General features: G+C 35.6%; 1 protein-coding gene across 3 annotated transcripts in view; it reads right to left on the bottom strand.

Moving 5' to 3' along the window:
* The window catches only part of KCNH7 (potassium voltage-gated channel subfamily H member 7), a 206,793-nt gene that overhangs the window by 9,668 nt on the left and 179,527 nt on the right, over positions 1 to 17,598 (bottom strand). For 2 of the 3 annotated variants that reach the window (XM_071435034.1, XM_071435033.1), the window contains 4 exons: positions 17,228 to 17,482; positions 14,236 to 14,441; positions 11,632 to 11,731; positions 2,431 to 2,694 (listed from right to left, as the gene is read on the bottom strand). In XM_071435034.1, coding sequence (XP_071291135.1) covers positions 2,431 to 2,694; positions 11,632 to 11,731; positions 14,236 to 14,441; positions 17,228 to 17,482 — 825 coding nt within the window. The remainder of the gene's footprint in view (positions 1 to 2,430; positions 2,695 to 11,631; positions 11,732 to 14,235; positions 14,442 to 17,227; positions 17,483 to 17,598) is intronic. The other variant, XM_071435032.1, reaches the window with a different exon arrangement.

Below are 17,598 nucleotides of genomic sequence, written 5' to 3'. Positions count from 1 at the left end.
ATTTGGTTTTAGGAGGCACATGTGGTACAATTTGCAGTGTCCAAGGAGAAGCTGGAAATCTCTCATCAAACTGAATGAAGCATACTATGAAAAATTGAGGGGTAAAGTTTCAAACTATGAGTTTAGGTGCAATGGGTTTTGTAGATCCAGCAGACTTATAAGCAGTGAATTTCAAAAGCATTTCACTGCTTTTAAATGTCCTGTAAAAACATCGATGTTGTAAAAAAAAGACGTTGGTTATTTTAAACAGTAAGTCATTCATTAAAATCACAGATTTTCAATTTCGTGGATTATCCTGGGGAAATCACAGCTGTTTTTTTCCCAGAATATGTATTTGGAGACTATTGTAATAGATGCTTAATTTGCAACAAAGCAAATGATTTGGCACTGAAACAACAAAATAAGTTCACACACCATAAGCAAGTTAATACTCTATAAAATATGGTGTAACTCATGTAAGTGTCTTTTCAGGTATTCCATATTTTTTAATAACCCCAAAAAACCCCATCAGCAGCTACAACTGTATAACCTACTCTGGTCTTCCAGGGCTTGAAGAATCTTAGACTGGAAACTAAGTCAATAAATGTATCACTAGGTTCACCAGAAGAATTGAAGAATCAGTCTTTTAGCCCAAATAATGACCAAGTGAAAATAGCATTTTTCTTTTACATAGAGCTAACAGCTACAGAAAAATTCTCAGATCTACACAAAAGAACCATATGTTCAAAAGTTAAAAGTTGCATTCTAAGATTATGAGTGAGACTTTTATACTGCTTCTGCCAAATTATACAATGCATTTTTAATTTTCTTTCCATTCATTGAAGTAATGACCAAGGCTTAAAACAAAACAAAAAATAATTAAATGCGTATCAGTCACAGTGGTAATGAATTAGACTAGCTTTATACAAGTGCATTTGTATCCAAGATTTATAAGACACTACAATATATGAGGATACATAAAAGCAGAGTGTTTTTTCACAAGTTTATTATGTTTGTAACTACTCTCATGGTAAGTTATAATCAATCTCTAATTCTAATAACAGAAGTAAAAATTCAGTTTAAAACATATATCAGGAAAAGCTAATCTTATTGACCTTGAAGGTTTTATAAATGTTGCAAGAAAGCTCATTACCTTGCATAACATTACTAGAAGGGCTAAATTACAAAGTGGGAAAAAGTGTGGTCTTAATCAAAATTTGTAACCTTTAGATATGCTAAATTTAGCTCAAATAAAATGTGCAATAGGTTGCCTTGGAAAATGTTGCCATAGCTGCAAGGACACATTTCTGGCTATTGGTAGGGGGAAGGAAAGGTTTCCAATTGGAGTATGTATGCAACAAGTTTATGTGGTGTGGATTTATAGGGCCTTAACTTGAAGAGATCACACTTCACATATTCATACCTTTAAGATGTTAAAATCATTGTTTGGTCTAATTAATCATTAGGCTTATTTCAAATGATAGCCTAGAAGCCTAAAGTTTATTAAATGATGGTTAAATGGTTAAAGTGTCTCAATGGAAACTGCTGAGGAAAACAGCATCAAACAATAACTATGTGATTCTTCCCTTCAGACTGAAAGAATTACAAATGAACTTGCAGCAATATTTAAATTGTATATTAATACAGGGTTTTCCATTAATTTCCTTTCACTTCACTGAGAAAATTAATATTTTAGTATATTAGATATAATTTTAATGATGTGATTTAAGTCTATGTAAAAGTATCTGAGATTGTTAAATAGTTCCTGATCATTTGTCATCTACAAAAGCTCAAGTCTTTATTCTTGTGTGTTACTTTTGGAAGTCATGATTTTCTTCTGTGTGGTGTAATGGCACTCCTTTAACCAACAGGTGCAGCAAGACAGGATAGCCTTCTTTCAAGCTATTATGATTTTTTTTCACTTAATTTTTGTTGTGCCTTGCCAATGCAGTGAATAAAATTAGTTATCTGAAAACATATTTTTGGTGCATGTGCAACTATCATTATGTTTAGCTAGTCTGACTCTCACTATCTATAATTTTATACCGTCATCAACCCTGGCACATCAAATGTCCTTTGGGAGATACTGTATTGCTTTGAGTGCAGCTATCATCAGTGGGCACACAGTGGAGTCCAACACTAGTGGACAATTTTGTAGTTTGTTTAAATTATTTATGTAGTTCAGTTACAAGATGACTTGTAGCAAAACCTATAATGACTTTTTGGAGGTTGTACAAGCCAGTCCAACAGAACTGGAATCCAGTTCCCACTGAATTAAACTATATTAATCCTCTCGAGAAATAATAATTTTTGATCTAAGATATTTTTTCTTAAGATTTTTGGAGTAAATATTATGTAAAGAATCAAGAGAACCATTCAGAAAGTTATTTTTGTTAATCAGACTAAAAAGATGTCTGCTCAAACTTTACTAAATAGAAACAGCTGGATTACCTTTGCAAGAACTGCTTCTTTTGTCAATAAGAATTTCTTCTGTGACATGATCCATTTCTTCAAAGTCCATCTCTGTGGTTTTCTCTGTTACAGATGGGTAATCAGCTATCCCAGAGAACAGGGGCTTTTGCTCATCTTCAATGGAGGACACAAAAGATGATGACCCGCTTTTTTTCTCCTCAAAATGTTTCTTAATAGATTGATAGTATCTGGTACTGTCTCCTGAGGGTTCAGGATCGCTCTGATCATTCTCTTTGAAATAATCTGTGAAAGAGAAATAATTGTATCCAAAAATAAGCAATTATTGAGAGTTTATTCTAGTTTATTATGATCTGAGGATGGACATGATTCTTATATCAAGTAGGAAGTTCACTGTCTAGTAGAAAAAAAACACTTTAAAGCCTTTTTTAGATTCTTCTGTCAGAGGAGTTTTATATTTCTTTTGAAGTCCTGGAAGACATTTGTATGTATGTATTCCTAGTCCATAAACCATAACTCCTCTTGCAAAACTTGTTTGTATCAAAACAACAAAGGCTTTATCCAACACAACTTTCCTGTGTACTCTTTTTTTTTTATAGTGAGGATGAAATTCGAGGAAGCCTTATATTCCAAAGTTTATAAAATATGAAATATTTCATCCTGTCTTCTAATTACTCTGATTATTGGGCATTTATTACAGTCTTGACAGGCTAACAGTAATGTATGTTAGACTTGGTATCAGAAATACTCATTTAAGTTATTCTCACATGAGAGAATATTTGTTGATTATTCTTTTCCCATAAGAGGCATTAATCAATTACCTCTAATTAATGCTAGAGGTATTAATCAAACACTCATCCCCAAAATATGCTCTCAGAGAGCATATTTCTCCAACTTTATTACAGGGCTGATATGATAGGGAAAATAAAAGGAGGGAGTTCCTAGTCTGACTTATGGGATCACTTCAAATAAACTTTGCAAAGTAGCCCAAATTCCTTACTCTTTAGAGCTGGAATTCTCTGAACATCCAATCTTTTGAATAACAAAAGTAAACAACATTCTGTGATATATATGGTAGCAGTATACCAGTCAAGTTGAGAATGAATCTTTCATTAATCATATTCAAGGTCTGTAGTGAGCAGAAGCAGGAGCAGATTTAGTCCTCTTAAGAAATGGCAAGTAAGCCTAGATTTAAAGCAGATATCTTTAAAAACATATCGTAAAAAAGAAATAGGAGTTAAACCCTAGAATAATTATTTATTAATATAAAGAAGTCTTGATCTCTTTTCAGCATAAACTTGAAGCTAATTTCCAATTCAATATTTGGTTTTACCTATTTTTAACTGAAATGTCAAGATAATTTCAGTTCTGCTATTTATTTAAAACACATTTTAGCAGGGTAGTCTCAACATCATATAAATACTGTAACTAGTTTGCATTAAGTTCCTGGGGAGACAGCATGATTTCCCATCTGCTTTGTGCTAATTACTAATCAACATAGTTCTAGAATATCTGCAGTCTTTATAGCCTACTGCAGTGGCTAATCCAACATTCTGTATATTCCCTAGGTTTCTTCTCTGTTTTCTGGTCACTATAAGGAAATGAAACTGTGGCTTCATCTAATTGTCTTTGTCTGCACATAAAAAGAATGCAGTATCTGTAAAAGAGCACCCTTCAAGTGTCCAGAAATCTGTGAGCAGTGAGGACAGGTAATGGTAAAGAAAATAAACCCAATAACAAAGCAAAATAAACCCAATAGCAAAGCAGGCCTTCTGTACCTGTACCCTCTAGAGTCTCCAAGGGCAATTAACACAACCCTGAGCAGAGGTGACATTACTGGGCTTTTGTTAAGCAGGACTACTGGCTCTAAGTGATATTGGTGATGCTCAGTTGCTGCAAAATTGTCAAAACAACTTCAAATGGACTGGCAGTGTAAAAGCTCTTGGGGGATGCTCAGACTCAAGTGCCATGTTCTCAGCAATTCCATCTCCAAAACAGTACAAAAGCAAAAGAAAGCTTCACAAGAAAATTTTATTGTAGATGTGTCCCATGGCATTTCTTGAGGGAGTATATTGAAAACATAGTCACGCTACAGTAAATTGCCTTAATTACTTAATGTTTGACTGACTTCAACCTGTGAAAAAGACCTTCTAATGAAAGCTTGAAATTACCAATTTTTAGGGTAATTTTATATGTTCATAGGATTTTGTGCTCTAACGACAACTGTAATGAGCACTCTGTGGAATACAAATCAAGCAGTGGACTAATTTTAAGAAGGGGTCATTGAGACTCTAGTGAAAAAAATCGTTTAGCAGCTGAAATATAGCAGACTGTCTTCTCTCTTATATTCATAAAATACTAAAATATTTAGAAACATGAAGCCAGATTCTGCTAATAATTACTCTGCTGTAAAACTAGGAAAATTCAGTTGATATCCCTCCATCTATATCAGAACAACAGAACACATTATTTTCCAATGCTGTCCAAGTATTATGAACTCACTGGCATGAGAAGGAAGGCAGAGATCTGTTGAATGTAGGCTCTTGCCTATTGAAATCAGATTTGTCCATCAGCTGATCTATTTCAAATGAACATCTTTGGCTTTACTGCCATTGCTTTATCTTAGAGGCATCTGGCTATACTCAGAGTCAAAAGTTGTTTTCTCTTTTAAAGGCTCCTATTTAATTCTAAAAATTATTCTCTCTGGAGGATAATCTTGTGACACTTTGCACCTAGGGTATGAATTAAAATAGAAACAGCTCTATTTTATTGACTCTTCAGGACCTGATAATGGTGCAAGTTCTGTACCTCTGCCCAACACCTTAGCAGTGCCTCTGTAGCTCAGTGGAAAGTAAGTTACAAATAATAGATAGGTAGGGCTTTTTTTCAGAATGTGAATTTCTCCAATTTCTCCTTCCTTTTTTTAATGAAATTTAGTCATTGGTTTCGAATAGATTTTCCAGAAAAGAAGACTTATCTAACTGTGTATGTATGGATATGTTCACTTTCTGCCACACAGAAAAGTGTTTTAAAAGCTTTATTTATCCCTTTCTGTTCTTCTTCCGCATATAATCATTAAACCCCATCTTCCTCTCCTCCCCCCGTACCAGTTCTAGTGTTTTCTCTTTCCTTTTCCAGTAAGAAAAATTGCACTTTCTGATTCTGAAAGAGCTAGAAACTGTTTTACTGAAGATGATTATTTTAGTAACTTCCTGCTTTACCAAAGTATATAAACATTATTTACACTCTGTGGGACTGTTTTGGCATGCTATGTGTTTTGGGTGCTTGACAAGTTTACAGATGGTGTCCTCTGACCTTTGCTGTCTGGAAATTCCAAAATCTTCAAAGTAATTATCAGAAGGTTTTGTGTCCTGCTTTTTGCACATGCACGGGCAAAGGAAGGGAAGAAGTAGGGTTGTCACAAGTCTGGGTCAGAGAGCTATGACAGTGACTCACAGACATACTGGCATTAAAATCCTACTTCTACTTCATGGGATGGTTACCAGACATCAGACAGGTTTCTTTTGTGTGGTATGGTTTGCATATGGAAATTTTGCGTTACTCAGGTAGGGCCAGTCTGCATGATCTAGAGGTATTTTCTCTTAATATATCAGTCTGCTGCAAACAGTATTGGTGAAAGTGTCAACAATACATTACCTGTGGAGCAGAATTGTTTAATACTTCTGTAATTTCATTAACTGGAATTTGTCATCATTAATCAAGCCAGCTATGTAGCCTAGTGTTTCAGAAGGTAGTAAATTTTTACTCCCATTTCAGCTAACCAATAATTTGCCAGAAGTTCCACCAGGCCCTTGAATTTGTGTTTCTAGATGTCCTGCTTCAGCACTATAAATTACATATTTGTTGACCTCTCAGTCCTCAAAATCTGAACAATGCCAAAGACTTACAGTGGCTTCTGAAACCTGAACAGTGAAAGTTCTTGGATTCTTTAGCACATGCTTGTTTTCTCCTTCTTCCTCACTTCTACTCATTATGGTTCTCTTCAAATATTCCACCTATCTTTAGGACCCCCTACTTAGAAATGTACTGTCAGATATGTGTGTGGTATTTGACTAACACCAAGGAAAAATGTTGTCTGTCTAGAAATTATGCAGGAAGATCCCTAATCCTAAGAAGAGTAGGTTGCTGGAAGTATTTTGGGAAAGCTTAAACATTTTGTCTTTCAGTAGTAAAAAGGTTTATATGTTTTTTTGTGATTATTTAATGATGAAAAATTTGTTTAATTCCAATTTCATTCTTAATTTGGGAGATTCTAAGTCTACTATGGGTCTATATAATAGATTAAGCTAGATACAAATATAGACGTAAACTAGTGAGATTCCATTGTTATAGAATTTCTGGCAATTTTGCTGAAAGTTTCCAGTAGATTCAATAGTGATGGTGGAGGAAATGAACTGTACTGCAGAGAGTTTGAATTACTGTTCTGCATCAGCACTGCTTGGGAGTGTTTGGTAAGTTAATCTGTCCTTTGCCGTGTTTTGTCTCTGACCCATGAAAGTTTAGATTATTTTGGAAATAGGGAACAGCAGAGGGTACTGAAACCTCCCCATCATGATGGACTGAAGTCCTTATTGACTTTTCCATAAGGATCCATGTCCCTATTTTTACAAGGGCTTAGAAAAGAGCTAGGTTTTGAATAACTGAATTTGAGACACATTTAAAAACCCAAGAATTTCAAAGGTCAAGGGAATATGAAGTCCTTAATTTATTCTTTTGTGCCATTTTCAGTACAATGAGATGTTAGGGATGGATGACAGCCCTCCATCTCCATTTTCTTTGTTTTGTCTGTTTTTGTGTCAATGGTAATCAGATAATGATGGGAAGACAATTATTAGTTTGTATTTCAGGAAATAATGCTATGGGGAAAAAAAATCGGAAACAAAGAATTATAGCAGTGCACCTCTCAGAATGGATTCAGGGCATAGATCAAAACAATTCTTTTATCAAATTTAGAATTCTCTTATCTTTTACAAGGGATTCAGTTTTCACCATAGTACTATTATTACTATTTTCTTCAAAGGATAGCTATGGATATGTGTGACTGCACACAACATTTTGCAGATTTGGCCTTTGGAAACAGCCTCTTTGGGAGTAACTGGAAACAAGACTCTTATGTGGAAGCTCCCTGAGGTGGCACCTAGCCAATGCAATAGCAGCAGAAACACTAATAGGAGCAGATGAATACTGCACTGTGGGGGCTCTCTGATGACTAGGTACTTTTTTGCTAGGGGTTTCATGATTAAGTAAAATTTTGGGGACATGAAGTCTTGTTTCCAGCCTGCCAACACATTAGTTGTTTCCTGAGTGTTTAATGACCTTACACTACAGGGGGAATATTAGAAACTCTTTGCTAATTAAGCCAAAGCCAACTTCATCAGCAAAATACTAACAGTTTAACACAGTTAAGTAAGAGCTTCAATTTTTCTCTACATTCTTACCTGACTTTCCTTCTGGGAACATGGCACAGTGCTTGTCTGAGCATCTATTAATAAAATAAGCATTTAGATAAGTAAGCTGAGGGAGGGGACAAGAACGGGAAAGAACAGGGCAGGGGGTGTTTCCCCATTCTCTTAGTACACCATAGTTTCAGGCAGGAGAATCAGTTCCTGAAACGTTTTCTTGTCTTCTCTATCTAAATCAAGAGCCATGGCCTCTAGATACTTTGTGTAATAAAGCTGTGTTAATATGGCTTGGCCTCTTAGCCTGAAAAACACCTACAAGCAGTGAACACTTAAGGTAGTAACATTAATCAAGATTCAGTTAGAAGTTTTTTAGAATTCTGGCTTTTGTGCTTACTTTGAGAATTGATGAGTAGACACTTTTTGAAAAGTCTGATCAGGAAACATAACTCTTCAAATTAAGCAATATATGAGTCTACTACTTAATAATATTTTAAGAATGAAACAAAATGTATTTTATATCCCACTTGATTGTTACAGTCTGTGTCGACACGGACAAGTGCAAGCCCCAGGGTAACAAGAATCTGGGAGAACTTTGCTTAGTGACAACTTAAAATCATATCCATGGAGCTAAAATTTTCTTGTTATAAGTTTCCTGGGCCAACTAGAACAGTCACTAGAACAGTCCCAAGAAGGTTAAGATTTTAGAGCCAAGATTAACAAAAAGTTAAAAAAGTTGCTAGCAAAAATGATAATGCTTGACCTTCAGCACAGTCTTTTCAAAGCCCCAAGTTTTCAGGCTTTCTGTGAGTCTCCTTACACTGTGCATTTTCATATATGGTGCAACCCGTATATTGGATTTTATATTGATGTAAACAACTTTAGAAATGCCCTATTTAGCATGGGATAATAGAACTGCACTCAGAACTAGCAGAGCTAAAGAAAGTTCTTGTCTGAATGTACTTCCCTTGAAATTAGCTAACTCACACAGAACTGCTAGAAGTAAATGAGAAATGAGCAAGAAAAAATTGTATTCTGCACTGCTAAAAATGACAACTGAGTATAGATGGCACAGCTCGTTGTCACAAAGTTTTCAGCAGGAGGCTAACTTGCCAACCCAGCTGAGAGCTTTGTTTGGAACTGCCAGGCTGGAATGCTGCTAATTTTAAGCAGTCTCAGAGACTTCCTTGGCTGACTGTCAAGGATCTATGGCAACTGGCTAAGTCTGCATCTGCACCTGTGCAAGAAGTACCATCCATTATTCTAAAAGACATGCAGTGAATTTCTTTAGGGTGGGAGCAAGTGCAAGTTGCTACATAGTGCGTACGTCCATTTTTGCAGGGGACCTCTTCTGAGACTGCAACCGATTCTAGAAGCCGGAGAACAAACTGGTCTCTCAAATAGTCTCATAGCCTCTAAAAACACACTATGACAGAGCCCTTATAAGCCTTCCTAGTTAAGATCACAGGATAGAAATGGTGGAATTATGTATATGTGGAGTGAGGTCTTGTGTGAAACTGGAGAACCAGGGGTACTAACTGCAGATGCATAAAAGAGAACTGTGTTGATTTTGTTTAACCCCTGATAAAACTTGTGCAGGAAGAGTTACCATGGAAACAAGGTCCAAATCAGGCTAGCATGAACTAAAGGCTGAGATAACACAATCCCATTTTTAGCACTCCAAAACAGAGAAAACATCATGCTCACACTAAAGCTGGAAAAAATGCAATTTCAAGCTGCATAATATGCTAGTAGGTTAACAGCTGAAAGTAAAGAATGCCAGCAAGAAGAGCATTTACTAAGCATGCCTCTAATAACTGCAAAATAAAATATCAAAATATAACAGTAAGAACTCTGGGAGTCCCTATCCTGTTCAAACTATAGTTCTGAAATCAAAATACGATTTTCATACAACAAGCATTTTTTTACCTTTTGGCACACTGTGGCCAGAAATACATTTTCCAACTGTTTGTTCAGAAACTGTGTCTTTTCTCCTCCAGTTCTGAAAAACTCTGCAGGATCATCTCCAAATATTTATCATTATAGACTGACTATGCTGGATCAAAATAAGATACCACTCCCTCCTACATATAAAGGGTTGAAATCAATAGAACATTACTTTAAAAACCAGCAGTACCCCTAGTAGAACCTACTTTACAACCTCAAAGAGGATGTGGGAAGGGACACAGAAAAGTAACACTGAAGATCTATGACTATGAGGTGTCTGCTGTGGCCATGGGAACACGAAGAGAATCTGAAAAGAGACCAGAGAGGGGCAGTAAGCCACTGGACCAAAAGTGTACTCAGTACTTGGCAAAGGACTCCTACTAGTTTTATCTTCTCCTCAGATGGACTTCTAATGTACCTCACTTCTGCCTAACCCAGTTATTACCAAGTGCTGTACAATCATTGCCAGGGCTAAGGAGCCTGCCAGTCTTGCCTCTTCTTCCCCAACAGTGGAAGTATTTTTTTCAAAGAGAAAACTGTGGGAAATTATATTCTTTCAAAAGTAATGCAAATAAATGTTTCAAAGAGGATGTTCACTGTAATTGACTGGGCAAGAACCATAAAGCCTAGGGATCTTGGAACCTCACTGACACCGGAGTAGCCTATTTGTAATTCTACTGCAGGCACAACAGGAAAGATCACTTCCATCTTGTCTAGGTAGCAGCATATGTTTTCTCATAAGAAATGTGAAGGTTAGTCAGGCAAAGTATCTCTGTCAACAGATTCTTTGTGAAGAGCAGATTGAATATTTCATGGGGACATTTTCCTGACAGATTTGTTGTCGGTCTTGGCTTCCTGCCCTAAAGATGCTTCTTTGATCGAACAGGGATGTCATTGTTCTGAATAGCCACACTCTGGATTAGAGTCTCTTCATTGAGCATTATACCTGCTATGGATATTTAAACTGTTCCCATTTATTATCAGCTACTCTGCTACTCCATAAATTGGTTATGCTGCATTTAGGACTGAGGTTTAACTGTGGAGTGTGAAAGACAGGCATAACAGAAACAGTAATTTGTCAGACAAACCATTCAACCATAAAAGTGCAATGGTATTCAAGGAATTGTGTTTTTCCTACATAAAAAATGAAAATCCATGAGTATCAGTTTAGCTGTTTTCATGACTGTTGCTGTCTACAGTTTCCAGTATTGAGCAGTACTTAATAGTGGTAAAAACGTTTAATGTTTCACTGAATTTTCCTTCATTAGGTCCCAAAAGCTGCTAATGTAAATGTAAGCACATAAAGTATTACATAAACTTTTGCCAGGACAACCTTTTACACATTCCCATATGGATCCAAATCAGACTATGGTGAATCTACAGTGTCCTGAAATATTTTAAATTTTTCATTTTTAAAATATTTCTATTCCAGGGAGAAACACTACCTAGCACCAAGTACAACAAAGCACTTTGCTGAGGAGATAAAATAATCCACAGACTAGGTTGTCCACACAGTTTAAAACATGGTGTCTCAGAAAATAGATATTAAGACATAATTTACATATATATATATATATATATATATATATGCATGCCTCAAAGGCAATAAGGTAGCTTAATGTTGGAACAGCTCTTCATAGACAGATGTGAAGTCATAAAAGTGTAAAACATATATATTATAGTTATACATAAGCATATAGGAGTTAATGCACAGAGAAGTTTTGCTGCCCAGCTGGATTCTCAAGGGCTGCTCCAGTAACAGCCAACATGGGCTCTAATGTACCCAGCTTTACCAAGTGAGATACCAATGAATAATGAGGCAGTGCTGTCTCATGTAAGAAATGAAGTTAATTACCTTTCTCTATTTCACTTTGGAAGGACAATTTCCGTCTCCGTATTTTGCAGTTATCTCCATCCGTATCATTGGTAGTTTGTGATCTTATTACGAGGTCAGACTTGATGAATGAAATATGAAACAAAATGACAGATTAGTCCCATCTAAGGAGGGCAGATTTGCAATAGGTGATTGACTGTTAATCATGTTCAAGCTTTAAAAAAGGCAATATTAAAGTCAGCCTGCATCAGCCTCTCCATCACCAGCTAATGAATGGAATTGTCCCAGGCTAACATGAAAAAAGTTTATGCAAATTGAGCAAAACCAACACTTTTATCACCTAATGGTGAAATAAAATTATACTGATAATAAGTTTACATGGAAATACATGTGTTCATGTGTTCTCAATTTCTCTGAACTTGCACAGACCTGGCTTATGTAACCTTAGACAAATTAATGAAAAAAATTAAATAACCTCTAACAGAGAATGCATACTATTTCAAGAAGTAAAGTGGTAATTGATTGCAATTATATTTATATTTAACTGATGGTAATGATTATAAAGGTTACAGTTTGCAATGATTATAAAGGTTATATTTTACAATAAATATAAGCCTGACAAGCATCAGGCACTTTACCTCATTATTTTATCCTTCTAGACCCTCCCTTCCTCTTTATCAGATTTAGATCATTCAGATACTTATTTCTGTACCAGAACACAATGTTGTTTTTTTCTATCCATCTTAAGATGATTGCAGTGCTTTTTTTTTTCAGTAGGTAAAAGATGCATTTAACTCTTGTTTTTTTACTTTAAGAAATTTACAAATTAGCAAATATAACACCAGTTTTGCTATTTGTGTACATACCCATGGCATTGGCTTCAACCTACTTCCATTCCCTGTGCTAGTGAGGTTTCCCATACCACTCAAGTAAGCAGATTTGCATGTGGGAGAAGGGCAGAGGGGAGCTGGGAAGCATTTACATCTTTCTCTATCCCTTCACTTTAAACCTGGTAAGTAATGTGCTTCTGTGGTGGCCCACTGGTGGAATAGCTGCAGGAAGAAAAAGGTACTTTCATACAAACAAGAGAGCAGGGGCAGAACTTGAGGCAGAAGCCCCTCTTATTCTGATAACAAATTAGATCTGACTGGTGTTTTGAAAATCAGAATGTGCTCAATGCTTCTTTTGGGGGGATGATTATCTGGATTGCAATAGAAAGTGGAAAGTAAGTGGAATTGTTAGAGAAAAACTGTGATGTTGCAAGCTCAGAAGCATGGTTGAGCTTCTCCTGCCTTTCTTGTCTCTGATCTAAAGAAAAAATGATAAAACATTGATGACAATGTAATTGCAAGAAATAATTTCTCAGACTTAAATCATTAATGTGAAATTATCCTCAAGAAATTTTTCAAATATATGGACATTCTGTTTTAACTTAAATTTATCACTAGACCATACATTCATTTTGTTGTGTTTTACATGGAATTAATAATTATGACCTTTTCAATGCACAAAAGGCATGACCGAAAAAAATAATAGAATTGGTCTTTTATTTTTGGAATGATATTTTATTAAAAAATGGTCATAATAGAAAGACATTCCTTGTTAGAAATTGTATTTATTATAATTTTTTTAAAACAAGGATCCACACTTGATCAGCAAAGATGTCCCTATGATTTGCAGCCCACAACTTAAGTGTTCTTTTTCTCATTTTTTCTTAGAAGGCCTTTGAGGCCAAATTATGTTAGTTCCTTCACACTGAACCTCTGTTTTTCTTTAAGGTAGTCAAAAAAATGGCATTATCTCAGAAATAATGAAATATAAACCAGTCATTCTGTGGGCAGTCTAGTCCCTGCCTGGTGGCCAGAGCTGGAGTTCCTGCAATCTTCTAGGGAAGCCTTTAGCCTCAGCAGCACAAACTGGGCAAGAGAATTTCCCCACTCCCCCTTTGGCCAAACACCCACTTACTTCCTTTCCCAAGTAGAGTAACCCTCAGTCTGAAATTGGGAAACATTGGTAATATTTTGACTTTTCCTGAAGATGTAATTTGTGCAAAAGGGGACACTTAGGACAGTCACTGTGGGAAAAAGAGACCAAGAAATGCCTGCAAATCTGAAGACTGAGTGAAAGTTGAAAAGTCTCTTGTAAGTTTTTAGTCCCCTAGGAAGTAGAGTGCATGCCAAGATAAGGGAATTAACAGTTCATATTTGAAAGGCAATTAAATATTTTCTATTGCTAGACACAGAAGGAATGTGGATAATCTGATTTATTCTTATTTTATGGATGTACAATTACATTTAGTGTCAAAAGTACCCCTTGTGGTGACCTAGGCTATAGTCATCTAATAAAACCCTATTTTCCATGGCTTTAACAAAATCCCCCTGGGTGAAGCCTTAATACTATTTAAATATAGAACCAAATCCTGTTAGATTAACATCATCTGAATAATTTCATTGACTTCTGCTGAGTTTAACTGACTTCAGTTGAAGCAATCAGGAGAGTATATTTTTTTAATATAGGATTTTAGCTTTTCATTTTGTTAGTTTTTCAAATGCTATGTTCAAGTATTGTTACTGTGGGACAGATTTGGCCCAATATTAAGAAAGAAAAATCACTTATTATATGTACCTTTGCAGTTTCATCTCTCAGATTAAAAGTTAGCTCCAGATTGGTGAGGAAGAGATCAGAAAATTCAGGGTACATATCCAAAACTTCAAGTAGATCTTCTCTCTGGATCTTATGTAAGTCACAGTAAGTTAAAGCTCTCACATCTGCATTTGACTTTCCTGGTTTTGCATAAAGATGTACCATCTCTCCAAAAATATCATTTTTCCCTGCAGAAAGAAAATTAAACAGAGATTATTATTTTAAACATGAATAAGACATTACATTGAATGATGTATTTCTTTATGACAGAGGAATACTTGGTTTTACATGAAGTGATACAGTCAGATTCCTATTGTACATATATTTAAAAAAAGCAGTATTATTAAGTATTAAAAGTGAAATTATTAAGATCAATGATAATTTATGAGCATATAACTGGACTAAGTGAGTGTTTCATCACAACTTTTCTTCAGTTTCACCAAAACAATATGATTTGAGCAGGTTCCTTTTTCCTTTCTTCTAAAAGCATTATTTGGTAATTTCAATCATATTACAATGGCAAAGATGTAATTTCTATTGCCAGTCCAGTACAGAACTTGTCTGGTCTGTAATATCATTTTGTTAAGAATTACATGAAGGAACTGACTGTACTTGAAATATATTTTAGTAGAAAATTACTTAATTTTTATATTTTTTGAGGGAATGCAAAGCTTCTAAGATGCAGGAGTTCTTTTGAACAAGCTCTTTAAACACGTCTGCCTCTGTTTTGATACCATTATGATTCTTCCAATCAGTGTTGATGCATTTGCAATAGGGGTTTGTTAAGATTTTCATCTCTATTTAATTGCTCATTTTTGCCAAATTGCACCTAAACTTCATCCATGCAAAGCAGTTTCAGCCATAAAAAAAGTGAAAATATGCTACACACTAAGGGTTTCAGGGTTACCTGCAAAATGGGGTTGGGGAGGCACTAAGAAAACACTTGTGGAAAAGAAGGGTGATCATGGCAAGGGAGAAACAGAGACTGGTAAAAAAGAATACAGTGGTGATTTTTTGGTCTCTGTTAAACAGTTGTGCCTTTCACATTGGGTTACTAAGAGCAGTTCTGGTTTTTCTATTTTCTAAAAAGGAAGTTTAAAACTGCAGCTAAAAAACCCAAAAGGTAATTTAAGTGCTGATTTATAGCGAGGATCTTGAACATGGGAAGATTAAGAGAAAACCTGATTATATTGCATCTATTCTTTAGAGAGAAAAAATTACTTGGTATTCAATGCCTCTAGAATATAAGAAGGAAAGCATAGGAAGAACCAATGGAAAGGAATTGAAGCAAGGTAATTTTATACTGGAAATAAAGCACACATTTTAAACAATAAAGATGATTAAATATGGAAATAAACTGCCATCAAAAGTGATCCTATTTTCATCTCTTCATATCTTCAGCGCAAAACCTATTGTTTTTATTTCCTAAAACACAGTTCATTAGATGTAATGGATAGTCAAAAATATGAAATGTAACAGGAATCAGTGACGAAACAAGGGTTTGCCAATATGCTCCTTCTGCCCTAAATGTTTATGAATTCAGAGGTCCCTATTCAAGGCATATAAAACCTTCTCTGCAATATTCTTCTTATTAATAAGAATATAAATAAGAATATTGTGGGCAGATATTGATGGGAAGAGATATAGTGGCATGGCCTTGCAAATAGCTGGTTTTCTGCTAAGGTGTGAGAGCACAGGGATCTCATGTGCATGATATGAAAAACTTGTCCAGTCTGCATCTTTGGCCCAGGAAAAAATTGATATCCATATAATTGAATCCATACAATTGCCAGTTTGTCTTGACTGGAAGTGCAATAGAAAAAAATACAGAAATGTACATGTTTTTGGTGTGAGAGATGAATTCTTTGATGAACCACACTGCTCATTATCAGGGCAAGACTATTACAGTTAAGTAAAAACCTCACAATGTCATACTTGCATGCTCCCTACTTTCTTTATGCCTAAAGCTGGCCCAGCTGATGAGCTGCAACAGCAGGAGATGATTAATTATCTTGATAACACTATCTAAACCTAGGGAAGGATTGCTTTACGCACACCTTGTGCCTGCTCACATATCCACCCTGCAAAGTATAAACAGAATAATCAGTCAAAGTATAGCAACATACTGCCCCCAGCCCACATGTTGCTTCAGCTGCTTTGCTGAGTGTAAGTTCCTACAGTGGCCAATTAACAGAAAGACAACATATGAAGGATATTACAGCTGGTATATTCTTCTGTACATCAAAATCCTTATCATCTACTCAACTATTCTTTGCATTCTTATTATCTAATATAAAATTGGGAAAATCTGTGGTCATGTTATGCAAGGTTTTAGTTATTTTACTTTCCATACTGCTATAGCTAACCAGCTCTAGGTGAGCTCCCAGCTGGACTGAGCCAACTTTTTTGGGAAAGAAAACAAGTAACTCATCATGCTATACAAAAAAGGATGTGTTAGTAAGACATATAGGGGAAACACTGGTGTCATTACTTCTAGATAAAATTAATCTGTTATTCTCTTCTTTTCCTTTATGCCTAGTGGGCAGAAACAGATATTTCTGAAACTCTCTAGAAGACATTTTGAATGCCCAGAGTAGATTGCTCCAGTAAGCAAAGAGAGGAGTCTATGTGTCTCAATACCTTCCTCACTGTTTAAGAACAGAGTGGCCTTGACTTTTGATCTTGCAGCATAATCAGAACTGGAATAATTATATATCTGCTTGCCTTAACTTGCAGCTTGTCTTTTACCTAGGGATTACTGTGACTAAAGATAAATCTTTAGAAATCCAAAGGTCTGGGCTCTGGTGCGTGTGAATTATTGCAGTAATGTAGATTTTTCTTCTTAAATTATTTCTTTGCTTGATTAAAAAAAAATAGTTAGTAAATATTTACAAATTTCCTGTCCCAGGAGCAACAATAAATATTTCTTTTGAAAATCTGACTCTTTTAATATGCCTTGTAATAATGTACTTACCAAGAATGGCTACAACAATGTCACTCTTAAGGATTTCAATGGAGCCTCTTGACACAAAATAAAGAGCAGTGAGAACATCTCCACAGTGTACTAAAGTGTCTCCAGGAGGTGCATGTGTTGTCTTAAATTTCATAGCCAAAGCTCGAAGACAGCCTTTACTGGCCCCCCGGAAAGCTTTGCAATTCTGAAGCAAATTTTGGTTGAGGTGCAGACAAATGTCAGCTTGTAAGCATTCTGGAAATCCCTTCAGGACCTGGAAAGACAAGCATAAGGATTTCATGCGAATGCTATGGATGTTCTTGATATAATTTTTGTTTTCTTCCTGGACAAAAAGAAAGAAGTGACCTACAAGCAGACATAAAAGGTGTAGG

This window comes from Agelaius tricolor, unplaced genomic scaffold (assembly GCF_023055355.1).
Source record: "Agelaius tricolor isolate 1412-34295 unplaced genomic scaffold, bAgeTri1.0.p SCAF_10, whole genome shotgun sequence".
In the NCBI taxonomy this organism is placed as follows: Eukaryota; Metazoa; Chordata; class Aves; order Passeriformes; family Icteridae; genus Agelaius; species Agelaius tricolor.
The sequence above is the reverse complement of the archived record's forward strand: the minus strand, read 5'-3'. Positions and strand labels throughout refer to the sequence as shown.